Source organism: Bos indicus x Bos taurus, chromosome 18 (assembly GCF_003369695.1).
Source record: "Bos indicus x Bos taurus breed Angus x Brahman F1 hybrid chromosome 18, Bos_hybrid_MaternalHap_v2.0, whole genome shotgun sequence".
NCBI classification, from domain to species: domain Eukaryota; kingdom Metazoa; phylum Chordata; class Mammalia; order Artiodactyla; family Bovidae; genus Bos; species Bos indicus x Bos taurus.
Window position 1 is genome coordinate 52,387,785 of NC_040093.1, and position 20,236 is coordinate 52,408,020.

The 20,236-nt window shown below is 50.1% G+C and overlaps 1 protein-coding gene across 9 annotated transcripts in view; it reads right to left on the minus strand.

The window, feature by feature from the left end:
• BANP (BTG3 associated nuclear protein) overlaps positions 1-20,236 on the minus strand; it is a 68,945-nt gene that overhangs the window by 35,529 nt on the left and 13,180 nt on the right. For 7 of the 9 annotated variants that reach the window (XM_027513837.1, XM_027513836.1, XM_027513841.1 and 4 more), the window contains exons 2-4: positions 15,292-15,430; positions 11,638-11,729; positions 9,147-9,346 (exon numbers count right to left, since the gene is read on the minus strand). In XM_027513837.1, coding sequence (XP_027369638.1) covers positions 9,147-9,346; positions 11,638-11,729; positions 15,292-15,430 — 431 coding nt within the window. Of the gene's footprint in view, positions 1-9,146; positions 9,347-11,637; positions 11,730-15,291; positions 15,431-16,039; positions 16,123-19,171; positions 19,419-20,236 lie in introns of those variants that run through there. The other 2 variants (XM_027513842.1, XM_027513844.1) reach the window with 2 other exon arrangements.

The following is a 20,236-nucleotide window of genomic DNA, read 5'->3' on the forward strand; positions in this document are numbered from 1 at the left end:
TTTGCATGGTTTTCCTCAACTGCGAACTAATAACTAGAGAGAGTTCTCAATCCAGAAGAGATTAAAATTAAAAAAAAAAACCTTCAGGCCTTATGGTTACAAGAAATACAATTTTCAGCTTCAAGTTCTATCTGTATTTCCGTTACTAAGGCGTGTAACAACCTGGTTCACAGGATAAAATTTTGTGAAGAAAATGAAATGGGAATGAAAGTCCAAAAAAGCAAAAGGGACGATGTAAAATTTGACTGTCTAAAGCTTATTCATGGGACTTTTTTTAAGGATGACTGTATTTGGATTATAACGGAAACACTTAAGAAAGCAATGAATCAGTCTGTTTTTAAATATCAACATTAACGTGCCAGACAATATACCCTTTCCACTAATGGAGTTATGTCAACCTCAAACTGTACAAAATAATACTCTGGTTTTCAGAAACTATGCAACATCCACATGACACCAAGAAGGAGGCAGTAGTTATCCTGAGGAGCAAGTGTCACTGCACGTGAGCATCCTGCCGAGGCGCAGTCACAGCCCCAGGGACCAAGCCAGACACAACCTGGGGGGCTAATGGGAAGGGGGCTGAGAGGTGATTAAAAGGCCCAGCTTATTGGCATTAGATTAATCAAGGAACAGATCATCCTGGGTGGGCCTGCCCTGATCAGGAGAGATCTGTAAAAGAAGTTCAGGCTTTCCCTGGTCTTGGAGAGGCCAAACAGCTCCTGCCTGCGGAGTCCCTGCTGGAGATGAACCCCCTCCCCGTCCTCCTGCCCCACAGACTGCACGCACACGTGCCTGGCCACTCCCATGGCTGTGTCAGCCAATGCCGTGTAGGGCGTAAGCCTGGGCCCGAGTGTATGCCTGGGGCACGCACGCTTGTTCAACTTTTCACCCAGACAGGGGCTCTCGGGGTGTCTGTGGGCTTTGGTTATTACACATAAAGTTGCCATGGACACTTGTGTGGAGGTTCTGTGTGAACCTAAGTTTCCACTTCTCTGGGCTAAGTGCCCGAGGATGTGCTTGCTGGGCCACATGGTGAGGACAGGTTAGCTTGGAGGAACACCGCCCCCACCGCTGCCCTGCAGCAGAGTGGTGGCCCCGTCCACCCGCCCACAGCGGCGGTGGGAGGCCCAGGGGCGCCACACTTGCTGGCGTCGGGAGGGTCCCTGGGGAGCTCTGCGGTCTCCTCGCCACGTTTCCCTGCTGGCTGACGCTGCTCAGTGGCTCTCCATGTGCTTACTCACCATCCACACCTCCTCTCTAGTGAGATGCCGGTTTCTGCTTTTTGCCCAACTGTCCAACTGGATTGGCTGGCTTTTCACTGTTGAGTTTCGAGAGGTCTTTACCCTGGACATTCCACTAATTTTTTATCAGATGCGTGGTTTAAAAATAGCTTCTCCTAATCGGTAGCCTGTCTTTTCAGCTCCCAACAGGTCCTTCATGGAACATAAACTTTTAATCTTGATCACATCTAATTTATCTTCTTTTTTTCATGGATGGTTCTTTTGGTATGAAGTCTCAAAAGTTCCCTACCTAGCCCTAGGTCTCAAAGGTTTTCTCCTGTCTTTATCCCAAAATTCTGGAGCTTTACATTTTACCTTGAAAGCTGTAATCCACTCTGAATTAATTTTTTTTCAAGGTGAGGTTTCCACCAAGGTACATTTCTTTCATCTTTCCTGTGGACGCCAACTGCTCCAATACCATTTATTCAAAAAGCTGTCCTTCCTCCATCAAACTGCTTATGCAGCTTTGTCAAAATCTAGCTGGCATGTTTGTGTTGGTCTAACTCTGGGCTCTCAAGTCAGTTTCATTGATCAATTTATCTACCCCCGGGTTATTCTGGTTTTAAAGCTTTACGTGTTCAATTCATTCCCTCACAGTCTTAAACCATTACTACATCTTTACCTAGAACTGTATGTCTGCTTTTAAAGTTCCTGTTAAATGAAAACTTAACCAAGTGGGAAATGGCTAGACCCAGAGACCACCCTGATTGTTTTAATTCTAAGATTAGGCTAATTTGCAAGCTGGACATTCTCACCCAGTTTTAAGATTACGCTAGTTACTAGTTGAGTACTCTTGCCTAAGTATACTCTCATTCATCCCACAGCATGTGACGGAGGGCCGCCACCCTGCCGGACAGTGACTGTGAGTGCAGGACCCCCACTGCTCTTCAGGGCATTCACAGGAGGGCTGCTCCCCATGGGTAGGAGTGGCCCAGAACCCCGCCTGAAAGGAGGCCCCACCCTCACCCTTGATGGGCAGCAGGCACTGCAGTACCTTCCCTGCACAGAGAGGCAGACATCCAGTCCACGGCCACACGGTTACTCAGTGGTAAAGTCAGGTTCGAGTCCAAGTCCTTGAGCAGCAGAGCCAACCTTCCTGACCAAAGTCTGTGAGCCGGATCTGTACCCCACAACTCCCTGAACCTCAGATTCTTGTTTTTTTTTAACAACTTCTCTGGGTGATTCGGATGGGTGCGCAGGTTTCACACAACACCAAGCACAGCAGCCCTGGTCCTGCTGCAGCCGCCTGGGCCTCCCCCACAGCCTCTGTGCTGTGCGTCTGCTCTGTTCAGTGTCGTATCCCAGCGCTCAGAGGGACGCCCAGGATACCGGCAGTCCTGTGTGGTCAAGGAGCAGCCTCAGATCCCGGTGGTATTCCCAGGCTCGTGCAGCTGGTCTGCACGGTGACAAGAACAGAGCAGGCGTCCAGAGACACAAGGCCTGCGGCACAGGCCAGGACGCCGCCCTCACTCAGGGCAGCCTGCTTCCTGAGCTGGCGCCTCAGCAAGCGCGAGGCTGGCTGACGCTGGACGCTCGCCGAACGACGAGCATTAATACTAGTGACTTCTCGCCTCCCGGGTTACCCCTCATAGCAACCCTCCCTTATGATTTTTATTCCCCTTTACTGTTGAAGAAATTGATGTTTAAAAAGGGTAGAACCTGCCGAGGTCTCACCACTCACAGGCAATGGAGCCTGGATGCAAAACCGAGAATCTCTCATGTCCTTTGCCACTTGCTGGTGGAGAAGAGAAATAATCCTATTTCAATGACTGCTACCACTCACCTTGCAATACTGGGGATTTTAATCACTTTGTTTTGATGGATTTGAAACCAAATGTCTTCAGCTTTCAGAGGTGTACTGGCAAGCATTTTCCAATTACACTTACAAAGTGGCCCCCAACTTTCCCTCAGTGTCAGGACACTGCTTTGCAAGCAGGTCAGAAGGTCCTGAGCTGCTGTCCTAAAACAACTCGTCAGTCCCACCAAGTGACCACTGTTTGAATGGATACTGGCCGCCATCAGTGGACAAGCAGCCATGGGCATGGCTGGGGTTGGCGGGCAGGGGTTAAACCCACCAGCGTTCCTTAGGCTCCTAGAACGGGGTTCCTGGGAAGATCAGGTCTATGTGAGCAGCACAGTCGCCCCTTATTTCCAGTCTCCAGGGAGCAAGGAGAAAGTAGGCAGGCCCTGACCATGCGTTCTCCAAGCAAACACCCGGGAGAGGAGTTCAGCTGCTATCCACAGCAGATGCTCTAGGGTGGGGCTGAGTCCCAGGACAGGAGGCTGTGCTTGAGTGTCCACAACTGTGCCTCCACACAGGCCGAGGGCACTGCCGTCTGGGCAGAAGCTTCAAACCTCCCACAGACAAGCTAGGTAACTTCAGTGTCCAAAGGCCGAGTCCTCCAGAGAGTTCTCACCACATAGGCCTGGGGAGGCCAGGCTGCGGTGTCTACCTCAAACCCCATCCCCTACCTTCAAGACCGAAACCACACTCGGCACCAAGGGTCACCGAGACCTGCCGCCCTCGACCTGGGGTGAAAGCAACGCTCACACACTCAGCTGTGGGAATCATTCTGGCCTATACCTGAGTCACTGTGACTAACAAAACAGCCTGTCTGTGGCCCACCGCCTGCCTTAATTGGAGAAGGAAATGGCAACCCACTCCAGTACTCTTGCCTAGAGAAGACAAGAGGACAGAGGAGTCTGGTGGGCTGCTGGTCCATGCGGTCACACAGAGTCGGACACGACTGAAGCGACTTAGCATGCGTGCATGCCTTGGAGAAGGCAATGGCAACCCACTCCAGTACTCTTGCCTGGAGAATCCCAGGGACAGAGGAGCCTGGTGGGCTGCCATCTATGGAGGCATACAGTCGGAGTGACTTAGCAGCAGCAGCCTGCTTTAATTCTTCATAAAAGGGCACCCTGACGGCCAGTAGAGAACACCTGTGTTGAAGACGAGAGGTCTTCCTCCCCAGACACCAGTGCTGGTCTCCTTCCAGGATAAGCCTGCCTTCCCTCCTCCCCTAAGTGCCAGAGTGTGTGTGCATGCTGGTCTGCTGCTCTGAAACCTTGAAGGAGCGAATCCCTGACTTGTCTGATGCTCTCTGCTCTGATAAGATTTAAAACTGTGCTTTTCTTCTTCAGAGCAGTTCCTCAGAGTAATCTGAGAGGCTGTCTTCTGGGCTAGTCCTCAGTTTGGTTCAGATAAGATTTCCTCTCTTCCCATTATAGATTGTCGATTGATTATCGTGGTCAGCACCCGGGTGAGGCAGTCCAGTCAGGCATTATTTCCGCTCACACAACGATGCCCAACTTTGTCATCTGTGATGGGGGAGTTACGGCAGAATACTGAAAAACATTTGGAACACTGTTTGCCTCCCTCTCATCTACATTACACTCTGCTGACACTGATCCTTTTACAACTCAAAATAATCACTCATCCAGTTCAATCCCTGATCGGGAACTAAGATCCTGCAACCCACGCAGTATGGCCAAAAAAAAAAAAAAAAAAAAACACTTCTATTTTTAGTTTTGAGTATGCAAAGAAACCTCTGATTCATTACAAATGTTTAAAAACTATAGGAACACATTAAAGCTTTATAAGAAATGCTTAAGCTTTTAAAAATAAAAACCTGGTATATGTCCATTACATCTCAAAAAATATAAGTAAACCGTTTATATATTAAAAAATAAAGAATAAAAGTTGATTGCTTTTAAAGGAAACACAAGCATTTTTCTAGTTAATCAGTATGTTCAGTTCAAAAAAACAAACCAGCACAAACCAGCTGGCTTTGAGTCGCTCTCGAGAAGTCTGGCTCCACAGGACCTCGCTGGGCACCAGGGACTGCTCCCTGGGTTCCGCACTGCACAGGGGCACTCATGCTGGCCCCTCAGTGGGCACCCACCAGGACAGCACCCTAAATGGGCCTGCACCCCAGGCTCAGCTCAGTCCTAACTACTGCACATCCTTCAACTGGCTGTGTCTGGCATCAAGTCAAAGTCACTCGGTTGTGCCCAACTCTTTGCAACTCTCATGGACTATACAGTCCATCAGGCTCCTCTGTCCATGAGATTCTCCAGGCAAGAATATTGGATGGGCAGCCATTCCCTTCTCCAGGGGATCTTCCAGACCCAGGGATCAAATATGGGTCTTCTGTATTGCTGGCAGATTCTTTACCATCTGAGCCACAGAGGAAGCCCAACGTTTGGCTTCAAACAAGTGCAGAAAGGGTGTTTTACACTAGTCCACATAGACATCCTTGAACACACACTTGATCCCTCCAGGCCTCATAGCACAACGGAGGCCAATCTTGAAATGCTCACGGCAACGCATGAAGGACGGACAAGCTGTCACATACTGAGTCACGCAGCTCAGCAAAGGAAGCCTCAGGTCCGCCACTTCCAGTGCCAGCGCAACATGGCTTCAGTGTTAGAGCCTCACACTGCTATGCCTAGAATCACGATGAGTAAATCCCAAAGTGTGGTACACTCACAAGAAAGGAAAAACGCACCCACCTGAGAATTCAAGGCCACTTTCCTTCTCCCTAGCAGAACAGCACCGCTGGATGACACACCACCCAGGTAACCTCACAGGTGTTGTTTCTTATAATTAAGCTTGAGCATCAAAGAAAAAGGTTTTCTTTGTCTTCTTTTCTCTTGAATTTATTTAAAGAATCTCATTCAGGTATAGAATCTGAAAAATCTGAATCTAAAAATGCCAACTGAGTTGGCAGCAGTCCACTGGCTTCTATGCTCTGGGGACCCAAGAGAATAAAAAAAAACTTCTCAGAGCTGATAGCAAAGTCTAGTCTGGGCCCACTTTCATTAGAAGCAACCCACAGGCGAGTGGGCTGGGGCTGCTCTGGGCCCTACGTGCCTCTCGAGGAGGACGGGCTGGCTCAACTGCACTGGACGCCTCCTCACCCACCACCCAGAGTCCTGCTCCCAACTCCTCAGGGTGGTCCTCGCTTGTCCTGGAAGACGGTGAACTGCCCAGCCACACTCTCCACCACGCCGAGGGGCCTAAGGAAACGTCAGTTATTTTTTAAAATACACGATCTGGATATAAAATAATCCAGGATTTACATACTTCTTTTATTTTAAATATCTGAGGCCCAGAGTACTTGGAGAAGTACTTCATTACTCAGAACATTAAACAATTTTTAATTGTTTTTGGAGACTTCCTTCTCTGCGCTCTACCACCCACAATTAAGACATACGTTACTCATTTACTCATGTGTTTATAAATTAGTCACTTTCTAACTTAAGTATATTCTTTTTCATTGATGTACTAGGATTAAACTCTTGTCCTTTACTTCTCCCCAAATTTTCTTGTTAACAGCTTTCAACTACTGGCAGTTTTTTTTTCTTTCCTTTTTAGAACTTACATGGAAGGAAGTGCCAGATTTAACATCTTCTTTTAAAAATCATTCATATGCAATCTATTTTAAACTATACCTAAGAAAACAGAGAAATGACCTTTTCTTCCGTTAATCTCACATTAATAGGTATAAGTAATGGTTTCATTAATGATATTAATAAACCTGCCAATAAGTATATTTAATAATATGATAATAGGAGGATATGATTCTTTAAAACTAGAAAAGCTGAGTTGTGTGAACTAGATTATACATCTGAGCCCACATGAGGAAACTTTACTCTTGTGCTATTTGTGAATGCACACAGAGAACAGCTCACAGGCCTCTGCACGATCAAAGCTCCTCCCCGCAGAGCAAAGCATGGGAGGTTCTGCCCAGGAAGGCTGCTAGCGGGTCTCCTGGAACGCTGGGGAGAGAAGGGGCTCCCTGCAGCCTGGAAATGCCTCCCCTGAGTCCGGCGGGCGTGGCCACGGTGGTCCTTCACTGGCCTGTGGGAGGGGCCAGGGTGGGCAGTCCTCCTTTCCAGGATGGGCAGCGTGGACGCCGAGCACAACTCAGCACAACTGTACGACATGCCCCGCCACCCCCGTGTCACCCATGGCAGATACCAGGGCAGCCCAAACCAGCAGCCTCAGGGTCCACACACAGCCGCAGTGGCACCTGCAACCCCGCAGACTCGTCCCCATCCCCTGCCCCACGGGACGGCACAGACCACAGACGGGGAGCCTGAACATCGTGTCCCTGCCGCCAGGGACAGCTTTCCCCACATGGTGACAAAGAGACAAGCCTCCAGGCTGTCCTCACTCAGGGCAGCAAGCTTGCCTTCACTCTCGCCTCAGCTCTCAGAGCAGCTGTCCTTGAGGGGGGCCTGAGAGACTCCCCCAGGTCTAGGGGCAGAGACCGAAGGGCTGACAGCCTGTGAGGCACGAGAAGCCTCCCTAACACCACTTCTCACCCACTGCAAACGTCCCAGACGTTCAGAGTGAGAATCCGGCTTCTAACTCGCTGAGCCCAGACTCACAGCGTTCTACACTCACACACAAAATATTTCTGTATAATTTTAACATAATGTGAATTTTCCAGAAATTTTACTATCATTTGAGTCTAGAAAGAATTGTACGTTGTTTTACTTGTCACTTTAACAGGAACCACTCCTTCTGTAATATTCCACCACCAACTGGCATCCCAGTACCAGGGCGACAGCCTCCCGGTCATCAGCTCTGACGTGGGCCTATCCATGGCCTCCTGACATAGCCCCCAGCCTTTTACGTATTATGACATGTGTTACATTATTATACGCTATACACTACCATCCTTTAGTTTTTTTTAATTATGAGTTCTATTTTCTAGACATTACATCTTAGGGTAAGAGGTCATTACAAAAAATTTTTCTTTAAAAACGGCACTGGTCCTGGCAAGTCTGAGTCTCTCTGCAGAGAAAACACGCTCCACCAAGTGTCCACGGGAGAAAAGACACGGCTGACCATCAGGACACGGTATAAACGCTGGGTGAAACAGCACAGACCACCTGGCCTTCCTCTGGGGACAGAGACCCCTGGGGCCTCCCCAACCCTGGCTGGAGAGCAGGTGTGGGGGCCATGCAGTGTCCCCAGCACACTGTGACACTTCTGAGAGTTACAAGGGCCCACACTGCAGGTGTCGTCCACAGCCACCCCAGGCAAACCAACAGGCAGACAATGGACGCTGGCCCGTCCATGAACGCCCTCCCCGATCCCACGTGCCCCCAAAAGCACTGCCCCATCCCCAGGGGGCAGATGGGGGACCCGCAGACAAGGCAGAGCCTGGCTGGGGCCCCCACTCCTAAGCAGCGGCCCCCTGCCTCCTCCACACTCAGCAGGAGGCAGCAGTTGGCCCAGAGACCCTTGGTAAAGGTCCCAGCTCTCATCAAGCACAGACAGGTGTCACCACCACCTCCATGAGACTTCTCCACAGCCCCTCATGGGAAAGGACAGAAACGCCAGCAGGACGGACGGATGCAGCCACCCCGGCCCGGGCTTCCACTCGTCTCCACGGAACCTGATGGTGCCCGGGACCAAGCACAGGCACTCCGGTCAAAGGCAGGGACACCCCCACATTGGCCCACACGCTCCCGAATCTCTGATTCAAACAGTACCTGAACTACTGCACATCCCACTACAGTTAGGCTCTAAACAGAGAAGAAAACCAAGAGGCACAATAAAAACTACAGGCTTGAGTGGAAAATCTGATACTTGAGTGAAATTTATAAAAAGCTATCTCTGAAGACAAAGAATCTCTCAAGACTAGCCAGATGGAACAGGAAAAGAGAAGAAACACACATCCAGCTTCAAAGCCCCGGCAGGCCAGTTCCAAAGCAGAGATGCCCACCTCATGCCACGAAGAGGCTGTGAGGACGGCCCAGCTGCCCGGAAAAGACCATGTCTCGTCCGGGCCTGACTACTGTCCCACCCTGCGTGCCGAGGGCGCAGCCTGGGGAGGGGGCTCTCACCATCGCACTTTGTTGCAGGTCTGGGTGGCGCCGAGGGGTGAGCCAGCCACCATGGGCACCTGGATGGGGCTGTGCTGCTTGTTGGTGACCAGGTCCAGCTTCTCTTCCAAGGATTTACACGTGGCCTCCAGAGCCTGCAGCTTGGCTTCAATGCTATCCAATCGCAAGCAGATTGTCTGATTAATGGAATACAGGAATGACTGCAAGAGAAAAACAGAAGAGCTTCAGGAAGGGCCTCTGGAAGTCCAAGCAGACAGTTCCAAGAATACCAAGCAGCTCTCTCCCACACTCGGCTGCATCTGTCCCCACAGGACGAGCCCGGCACTCCAGCTCTAGTTGTGAGCAGCAGCGTCTCAGGAAACAAGCTGGACCCTGTCCACTCACAGCGTGACTGACTCTGCTCTGAGCAGCTGCAACTCTCAGTTACACTAAGATCCACAGAACACAGAACCTAAGTGAGCTTTACGACGTTGACTTTATTAATCAGTAAACCTACACATAAAACTAGTCAAATGCTTCTATGAAAACAGATTACGCCCAACATCAAAAGAGCCCAGAAACCTGCCTGCTCCCAGGACACCCACCCAAGGTGAGGTGTGGTGCTGAGGCTCCCGCGTGTGGAAGCGGCACAGCTGCCACCTAGTGGCCGTTAGAAGAGCCGTCGCACCTCCCACCTCCGTTGCCCAAGTCCCCACCTGGGACCAAGGTCCGGCTCAAACACCCGGTGGGGAGCTGCCCCCTCCCCCAGCGGCCACTCCTGCCGTGGGTCAACAGGGGACACAGAGGGAGGTGGCTGCGCCCCTGCTGGCCTCACAGCTGACACGGGACAAGGCTGCCAGGCGGGAGCCAGCCCGTGATGGCTCAGTTCAGCAGAGAGGCAGTGTCCGAGGCTCCTCTGATGTAAGCATCGTGACAACCACTCACCGGTAGCTGAAGTCCCGAGGTCAAATCACTAATGACCCCACTATTTTTTATAATTTGAAGACATCAACCATGCGGCTCCCCAGTTCTCTAAACAGTAAAACTTCATCATCTTAATTCTGAATTAGAAATGATTCTGCCTGGAGTTTGGATGAACATCAGTTATTACATACCAGTAACACAACTTCACAAATCAATAAAACAAAGAAAGGCAGAGAATAGCACTTTTAAATAAGTCTCCTAGATACAAGTGATATTAACCAAAAATCATCCAAATCTATCCCTTTTGCAGGGCTCTGGCAACCTGGTGAGCACACTTTTCCCAGGACATGTATGGCAGGTTCCAGCTGCGGCCCAAGGCCCTGCTCACAGGCCAGGGACACGGCAGGACCGCTTTCACTTGACCTTATCCACGTCTGACTGCTATGCTATTCACCACACAAGCCTCTTCTGTGATGAAACTCTAACTGCGTTTTATTTTTAACTATATAATGTAGGGTTACTGAACCAGTGGTCCTCTATACACTTATCTGAAATAGAAATTTAACTGGATGTGTCTTTACCCACAAGGTTAAGTTCATGCTGCTGCTCCACGTTAACAAGATGAGCCAGACGTTTCTACACAGAAGGCCCAGGTAAACAGAGAATACAGCTGTACAGCACCGGGAACTTTACTCAGTACTCCATAATGAGCTGATGGAAAAAGAATCTAAAAGAAGCGGAATGTATATGCACACTTTGCTGTACAGCAGAAACAAACACGATAGTGTATAAATCAACTAAAAGCTCCTTTGGTTTTCCTCTGCACTACAGTCCTAACTTCCCACAGGAGCTGATGTTCATCTCTGCGGCTCTGCAAACAGCAGACCCAACAAATAAAGCCAAGAAACAGCGATCGCCCACTGACTGAGCCAGTGGTATCCAAGGCCCCATCTAGCAAACCACAGAATTTAGGTGCCCTAAACAACAGGCACACAAGTGCTTCATCACTGGGGGAATGGTGTGTGTTCCCTCCGAGCGTGCGAGGTCCATGGGTCTGTGTAGAAGAGGCCACAATCCTGGTTAAATACTGTGAGTCTTCAAGGGGAAACATTCATGGCTGTACGCGCCTTGTGGGGGATTGAACAGTGACTCAGAGAAACAATATGTACACGTCCTCAGCCCCAGGACCTGTAAATGAGGCCTTCCTTGGAAACAGGATCTTAGCAGACGTAATCAAGGTAAGATGAGGTCATCCTAGGTGAGGGTGGCCCTGTCCTCGTAAGAGACAGAAAAGAGACGGAGACATGGAGGAGATGACGTGAAGATGGAGGCAGAGACTGGAGGGATGCGGCCTCAAGCCCACAGATGCCTGGGGGCCCCCCAGGAGCTGGAAGAGGCAGGAGGGACCCTCCCTCGGAGCTTCTGAAGGGAGCTCAGCCCTGGGGAAACCCTGATTTCAGACTTCTGACTTCCAGAACTGTGAGAAAGTACATTGGTATTGATTTAAGCTCCTCCTCACCCCAAATTGTGATAATGTTACGGCAGCAACATGTCAGATATAAAAAACCATATATATTAATATTTTCACCTTTATAGAAGGGTCCTGGCAATTGATCTCCAGTCGCTGGCGTTTCAAAGCTGGTTCATCTTCGTCTGTCACTACATGATTCTCCAATACAACTGAAAATCAGAGACAAAAGCACTTCAATACTAAAGGTTTAACAGCTGTTTCATGTTACGACAGTAAACCATTCCAACACCTTAAACATAAAGGTGTCACCTAAGGTTAAATGAGAATTAGCACAACCTGTTTCATATTTTATTATTTACAGATTTAACTTAAAATTATCAGTCAGGCAGAAAATAGGATCTCTCCTTAATCTCAAGAAAAACTGAGATATTGGATAAATTATCTCCCTAATGTGCCAGTGAGTTGATACTAACACTGAGACTGCAGGCTTCTTACTCAAGGCTCTGTCCAGCCACCCTTTGCGACAGAAACCAATTGCTAATAACGATTTCTTCCCAACTTTAAAATAAGGTCTTGTCAGCCAGCCACCTATTCCAAAAGCAAAACCACTCTCAGAACACTACATCTTCTCAAGTGTTGGTCATCAAAGTAGTCTCAAATTTAACACAGTTAAGTTTCAGGGAAAGCCACCCCCACGAAGTGTGTCTGAAATGGAGGTCTCCCACCAGCACCTTCCAGGGGGGCTTCACGACTTCTCCACTGATAAGTCACTTGGCCCAGGATCAGGGCTGACACAATATGGTCCCAATCCTGATGTCTTTACATCTGTACTTGCCAGGTGATTTGTCTCAAAACTCTAAAGACACTGAACAGACCTGAGACACTAGCAGGAATCCTTCAGGAGTCCCAGGCGAGAGCACTGAGCTGCTCTCCAGAGGCGAAGTTACACCTAAAGCCCTACCTGACAGAGACCAGCCACAGGCCAGCGAGGCCAGAAGCAACCTGCTAGCCAGAGGGCTGGCGCCATATATTGCGCATTCACACCTCACACGCCTCCGTAAGATATGCAGGAACAAGCTCCCACTTAATTAAGTTAACGTGTTGTGGTAGCAACACAGGTTCTTAAACCTTCATTGAAGCCTGCTTACTCCCACTGGAAGCTGGTGATTAAAACAGGACTGGGAGGATGAAGAGGCTCTGGCAACCACTAATCCAATCCTTTTAATTTGCTGACATCAAGTCCAGAGAAGTCAAGTGACTTGACCAGGGACACAGCTGGTCTCCTCTCCCTTGGCAGCGTGAAGCACCTCAAGGTGACGAGCTGGGGGCAGCAAAGCACGTGAGGACAAGGAGACAAGCCTGCGGTGGCAACAGGGGCACACACTTGGTTACACTGTCTATGAGCCGTGGGGCCCCTAGTTCATCCTCTTCTTTGTCCTTGAGTTTTACAATTCTGCATGCACTTCTTTTAAAATTAAACAAAAAAACTCAATGTTCATTTTAAAGCCATCACGGTCACCTGGAATGGCAGACCCAACAAAGGCTGCCATCGAGTCTGTGTATGCAAACAGGCAAATAGACTGTGGCTATGGGGTGGGTACACACGAAGTCACAGGAACCTAACTGAGCATGTTGATTTCAACAGGAAGTCAAGAAAAAATGGCATATGCCAAAAACTCAAAAGCAGTTCTCTTGCTAGAATTATGGGAAACTTCTATTTCTTCTAGTTGCTTGACTGTATTCTTAAATTTTACAAAGTTTACATTTTAGAGATGAAAAAAAAAAAAAAAATCTCAATCTTAAACTCCCTCCAGATGTAAATGTGGGAGTACAGCACAGTGCCTGCTGGTGTGGGGGGGTCCCTGGGGTCAGAGACGGCGGGTCCCCTGTCCTCAGAGAGCCCTCCCTGCACACAGTAGGTACCCATTACACAGCCATGAGCTGTAGTTCGCAGCCATTTAAGGAAGCTACATGGAACAAAACCAGGATCAAAAATGACACCTCTAATCCTTCTCTGGACTGAAATCTACAGAGGGAGAAAAAAAAATTTTTTTTAAACGGAGGGAGAATTTACTTGGCAAGTAAACTGATAAAATTTTAGTAGTTTCTAAAAACACTTAAAATTTATATAATTGGACCATTTTTCTTTTATTATTGTATTGCAGTGTGAGTGCTTTCTAAAGAAATTGTCTACCCAACAAAATGTGAGCAACTGTTTTTAAAACTGTGATGCCTGGTGACAGCACTGCTGTGTTTTCAGTTCACTGGTATATGAGGAGTGGCACTAAATGAGGTCAAGGCTGCACGTTCTCTCTCCAAACAAACCGGTTCACTTTTTACAGAGAAATCTGGGGTTAACAGCTAACTTCAGACACCCTGACTTTGCTCAAGGATCTGCCAAGTTTTTGACTGTTTCAGTTACCAGGTGACAGTACTTCTTATAAACAATTCAGAAGCACAATTAGGAAAAAAAACTGACTCAGTCCAGTCGCTCAGTCGTGTCTGACTCTTTGTGACCCCATGAATCGCAGCACGCCAGGCCTCCCTGTCCATCACCCAGAAAACTGACTAAAGAGGCGCATTTCTGAAGGGGTATGCCCATCTCTTCACGATTGCTTGTTCAAGCCTAAAATTCACGTGCTGCCCATTGTCCTTACATAACTAATTTCCCAACTAAGAGATCATGTAAGATAGACATCATCACACTTCGAGATTTCTGAAAATCCTCTTTTCTGTGGGGAAAAGAGTCAGCATTTCGATACTACTATTCCACAAAGAGGGCTTCCCAGGTGGCTCAGTGGTAAAGAATGTGCCTACCAATGCCAGAGACTCGGGTTTGAGCCCTAGGTCGGGAAGATCCCCTGGAGAAGGAAATGGCAACCCACTCCAGTATTCTTGCCTGGAAAACCCATAGACAGAGGAGCCTGACAGGCTATAATCCACGGACTAACAAAAAGGTTGGACGTGACTTAATGACTAAACAATTCCACGAAGAATAAACAGGCAACCAAAACAATTTTTGTGATTTAATTATGTATGCTTATGATTTTAAACTTAACAGACATATTAAACACATAAAACTTTATGGAAAAAAAGAACACTTACTAAGAAACCTTTTTACAAAATAAAAGTGCTGACAAAGTGTTTCATAAAGTGAAATCTAGAGTTCCCCTTATGAAGTGTCTAGTATCTAGTTAAGATTCCAACTAAGGAAGATTACCAGCACTGGCAAAAGTGCAGGAAAAAGCCATCTCTCAGAAGAACCGGGTAGTGCTTCTGGAACGTCCACCAACGTCTTATCAAAACTCTGAATAAACACAGCAGCTCTGCTTCTGGGAACTTACCCTACAAAAGTATTAATATCTGCCACGATACACAGCAAGACCAGTACTGCAGGGTGTACACGGAAGAAAACCAGTGCAAACCACGTGAACGCCGTTCCCAGGGAAGAAGCAGAGGAAGGCAGGAGCCGCGTGCACGGAACACCTCGAAGGTGTCCACACACGCAGCAGATGGTCTGCAGCTGAGGAAGAGGCACGGACAAGACCACAGGGGCTTGGGGGGCCAGGGCAGCCGGGGCTGGACGGCCGGGGCACAGGGGTGGGCTGGGGGTTGCTGAGGGACCAGGTGGACGGGCATGGGGCTGACTGGCTCACGTGCTCACGTGCTCTGAGCATGCCCTGATGTTTCTCTTGCTTTACTGAAGGGAAGGAAGGGAAACTTACAGAAGATCCTTTGGGTTTTTCCCCCAAACTGCCCCCAACTCTGTACCTGGGTGGCCAGGACTCAGCTCCTCAACGGCGATCTGCACCACGTCGGCCAGGTCCTGTTCTGACATCATCCAGGACGCGAGCAGAGTGGCCGGTGGATGAGCCGGAATCAGACTCGTGTAGGACGGTGTTCCTGCCACCTAGAAACAAGAGCAAGACGGCCGAGAGGGAGATGAACAACCGTGATCTTGAAATGATGGAAACTGAGGCCATGTTCTGTGTCCACAGGTTCACCAGGAGCCTGTGGACATGTCCAATATGAGGCTCTTCTTGCCTCAAACCATCAAAATGTCCCTTGTTACTAGACAAGCCCCCACCCTGCCAGTCCCTTCCCACACCCCCCGCAAGTCACCTTCCTAAGACACCTCAACGCGTCACCCCCCAGCCAGCTGTCCCCAGGCCCCCTTCCTGCCCACAGAACACGTCCTGTCCCTCACCTGCCCCTACCAGCTCTCAGCTCCACTACACACACCACACTCCCAAAATCATGGCAATCATACCTCCAGATGCTACCCAGGCGGACCCTTCCAACAAGGGTGTCCCCTTGCCGGCTTCCACTCCTCACACACCCTCCCCTCAGGCGGGTAGAGCGGAGGGCTGGCACCTGCGAGGACCGGCCGCGGCGCCAGCCCCCTGCCTGGGCCGAGGCCTGGCCCCCACCACTGTCACCCCTGAGACAGCATCATGTGTGCAATACAGTCCGTTTCTTTCTTCCTGCCCTGAAACTCTCCAATTAGGCCCAGACACACCTTTCCCGAAAGAGAAACGAGGCCATGTCACTCCAGACACAACCCATTGACACAGGTCTAAACAAGGTACTTGCACGCTGGGTGCCTGGAGGTCAGGATCCAATGCCACTGTAATACTTGTATCGTCCTACACTTTGCATTTTAATCACCTGTAAGTAAACGCTTACGACATAAGCAACCTATCCTCCCCAGCTAGACTTCTCGTTCCCTAGGGCGGACACTGAGTGCCCAACTCTCCAGGACAGCACCACCCCTCCGCCCCGGCCACACACACACACACACACACACACATACACACACAAAGACACACACGCACACACACACACCCCCGCAGTCCTGAGGCAAGTCCACCCCAGCTCCAGGCAGGAGCAGCCGAATCAAGAGTCAGGTCATCCACTTCCAACCAGGAGTCTACTGACAGCTCCTTTAAGTGGCTAAGTTCCAGCAGGCATAAAATTAAATTCATAGGTTCCACACATGTTCTTAAACCCTATAAATTCTGATTTAAACTCTATAGCTTAAATGGCAGCAGCTCCAGAATTTCTTAGGCACACACCATTTGTAGGAGGAGGATGCATTCAATCTGCTTTTTTCAAGAAATATGCTAGATGTGCACAGACTATCTCTGGGGCATAAAGATAAAGAGGAAATTATACTTGCTTTTACCATGTACACGTATCACCTTCTCAAAAAGTACTTTTTAAAATGACCAGACAACTCAATACCGAGGCATCTGTCACAGGGAGACCGTCGTCTCCGCCTCCTCGTACGTGCAGCCTCACCAGCAGTCCCAGGCCTCCACAAGAACAAGCTGGGAGAACTGGCGGGCCCACCGGGGTCTGTCTCCCTAAACCTGTGTCCCCGAAGGTGATCTCTGAGCAGATTAACTGTGGTCAGCACGAACACCAAAGCCACTCATGCTGTTGACTCGGTCAGGGATACACTGAGCCCCTTCGAGCAGGCAGTGGTCCTCAATTACATAACACCCTCTCACCTCAGTCTTTGAATTGATGGGTTTAAAATGTTTTAGGGTCGCATACTGCTTTCAGAATCAATTTTTTTTTTTAATTACAGATCCTCTTCCAAGAAAAAAGCACAGACAGACACTGCCAAGTTCCTGAAACTCACAGTCACCTCAGAGAGACAGCTGGTAGCTGACCACTACCTGCTCTCCGCTACACTCAGTGCTGTAAGAATGAGAATTCAAAGGGCACATGGCCACCAGAGCCCAGCCCCTCCTGCAGCGCGCCACGGCCACGTGACTGCCCCTGGCCAATGGAGCGTGAGTGAGCCGGTGCAGGGGCAACCCCAGACCCTTCCCGCGTGCCCTCCCGCGCTGCTGCCTCCCTGACCACCTGCCTCCCGGACTACCTTGATCTGAAGGAAAACTGCCAGTCACCTGCTCTAAAAACAACGTATTCTGGAATCTGCGGCATGCAGCCAGCCTTAACCCCTGAGATCCACCCTGAAGCCCATTCACGATGGCCCAGCGCCTCAGGTCCCAGGTTAAATACTAGTGGAAAGTGATCAGGTGCCAGACTTGAGCCTTCCCTGGTTTCTGGGAGCTCTGTGAGTGGCTTAACACTCCAAACTAACCATAAAATCCTGAACCCTACCCTCATCCAAATGAGGACACCACACATGATCCAGGGTGTTTACTCAAATGATTCTGCTGCCAGGATAGAGTCATTTAAAATTCTGCTAACTGTGATGGTTTGAACAGAAAAAAAAGAAAAAACTAGGGCAACAAGCCCAAGAAAACTGGAACAGAACAATGCATGCAGTTGCCATTTTGGCAAATTAAATTTGCCATTTCTCAGAAGTCCTGGAGACAGTCCAGTCTTAATATCATAAAGCAGCTGGATTGTGATTAATGTTCAATAACGTCTCTAACGGCAACGAGAAGAGAGCATCCTCCAGGGTGCACACCAGCCAAGTCAACAGCCCAGCGCTCGGTCACCAGGGACTGTACAGTAGGTGACGTGAGCACCACACCGTCCATGTGGATGGGACGCTCTCCAGGGCAGAACACGAACAGAAAACAAGGATCAAAGGAAAACTGCAGGCATGGGCAGTCATGTGTCTGTGTGTGTGAATGCACACAAAATGCTCTGGAATGACACATACTGAAGCAAAGCAACCCACGAGGGAGGAAGGGCAGGTAACACCAGCAGACCTTCATCCTTTGTCCTCTGGACCGCTGAGCCTCCTACAAGCACGTATTATTTATTGTGCTTATTACACTGGAAACAGTTTCTCTAAAACAAACCAGTAACTACACAGATGAAGCCAACCACATCAAATCTGGATAAAAACAAGGGCGCTTTCTTCCACCCTGCCTCAAACCCCCCTCCCAGCCTGCGTGCGTGCGCAGCCGTGACCTCTGGTGCCCCTGCCCCTGGCCCTGCCCTGCGGGCGCTCCTCCTCCCAGGCTGGGGGGCCAGGCTCTCTCTCCCTCCAGCTCGGCCCTGGGCCGCTCCTAACTGGCACTGAAACACCGTCTCCCTGCCCACAGCTCACAATCAACTCCACCTCCAACCTGTCCCGGAACTTCGCATCCTCGTGCCAAATGGCCTTCGGGCCACCTCCTCTGGGCCTCCAGTCTCAGTGTGAAGAGGCCAAACTGAACCCGCCCCTGCGCACACTTCCAGACTCCCCACCCACGCGAGGTTCTCCTCCTCTCATGGACCTGTAGGCAGAACTTCCGGCTGCCCTCGCTCCGGCCTCATCAGTGCGTATCTGGACCCATGCACTGGCCCTACCTGGGTCTCCCTGCTCTGCCTTCGCCCAGAATCGCCACCAATACCTGTTTAAAGGCTACGGGTCACGTGAAAGCCCATCTCAGCATCCCTGTCTGCTTAAAGCCCAGCAAAGGTTTCCCGCTCATTCGAGGTGCGCGCCTGGCGCCTGGCACCAGCCAGGCTTCCCCTGTGCCTGCAGGCTCCACCCAAGGCTCCTCACTCTGCCATCTGAGGAGGCCACCCCGGCCGGGTGGGCACACACCAGCCCAGTTCTCACCCTTCACCGTCCACTTGCGCTTCCGCCCAGTCACACCCCACCCATCACACCCACCAGCAGCACCCATCTCCCGGCTGCCCGTTCCTGCTTCATCACAAGGCCCTTCCATCTAACCTGTGACACAGGCGAAACATCCGTCTGGTTTGGCATCTGTCTCCCCTGCTGGAAGACAAGCTCCCCTGGGCGGGAACCTCACCATCCCTCTCAGTGCCCCGCATGGGGCCTGGCACGCCATGTACGTCAGTGCAGTGGGGCTGGGGGGGAGCCCTGGGGAGACACCCCGCTGCCCACCCAGCACAAAACTCTGGAGGGTGGCACGTCTGCTGACAAACCACGCAGTAAGGTCTGCAGAGTTCTCGGCACTAGGCTCTCATTTCAATGACTGAAGTGTAACTAGGTCACAGACCTGTTTAGCTTATAACTGTGAATTGCACACGAACAACATGTTAGGTTTCAGAGTAGAAATACAAGCTGCTCGCGGACTGTCAACGACAGACAGGAGCAGTTGTTCATTAGCAGAAACAGAACAGTACATTTAGTTTCGATTTTTCTAGTTTTTAAATATTTTGGACACCTGTATAAAATAAAACCACAAGGCCACTGGAACAGGGAAAAAAGGAAGAGCTGCTGTAATTGAACACGTGATAGCATCAGCAGTAAAGGTGAGAAAAGGAAAGCCTGCAGCCCAGCAGCACTTGTCACGCGACAAAAAGGCATCAAGAAAAAGCAGCCAGGCAGAGCCCGCTGTGTCCACCCTGGGTTTCCTCAGTCACCACGAGAACTACATCACACAGTCATCCCAACAGGGACGTCACAACATCTGGGGTTTTTAGGGCAGACACTGTGCAGAGCTGTTTCTCCCACTGGCCCCTGAACAAGCACCTGCAGACCCTGTCCGTAGGAGGCTACGTCCGGGGAGGCGTGCAAGGCAGCTGCTTTGACCCCTGGGTGGTGACCTGGCCCTGCTCCACCAGAACCATTTCCCAGCCATCAGCTCCCTGCAGAGCGATCATATGAAGAGACGCGGCCCACACGCCCTGAAGTCACAGGTGGAAGTGGGGCACCGTTGGCGGGGCACTGGAGTCGCCATGCCAGTCCAACCTCCCTTTACAGACGCCAAATACTCGGATAACAGTCCTCAGAGGGACAGGAGTGTCCCTGATGAGTATAAGAGACAGA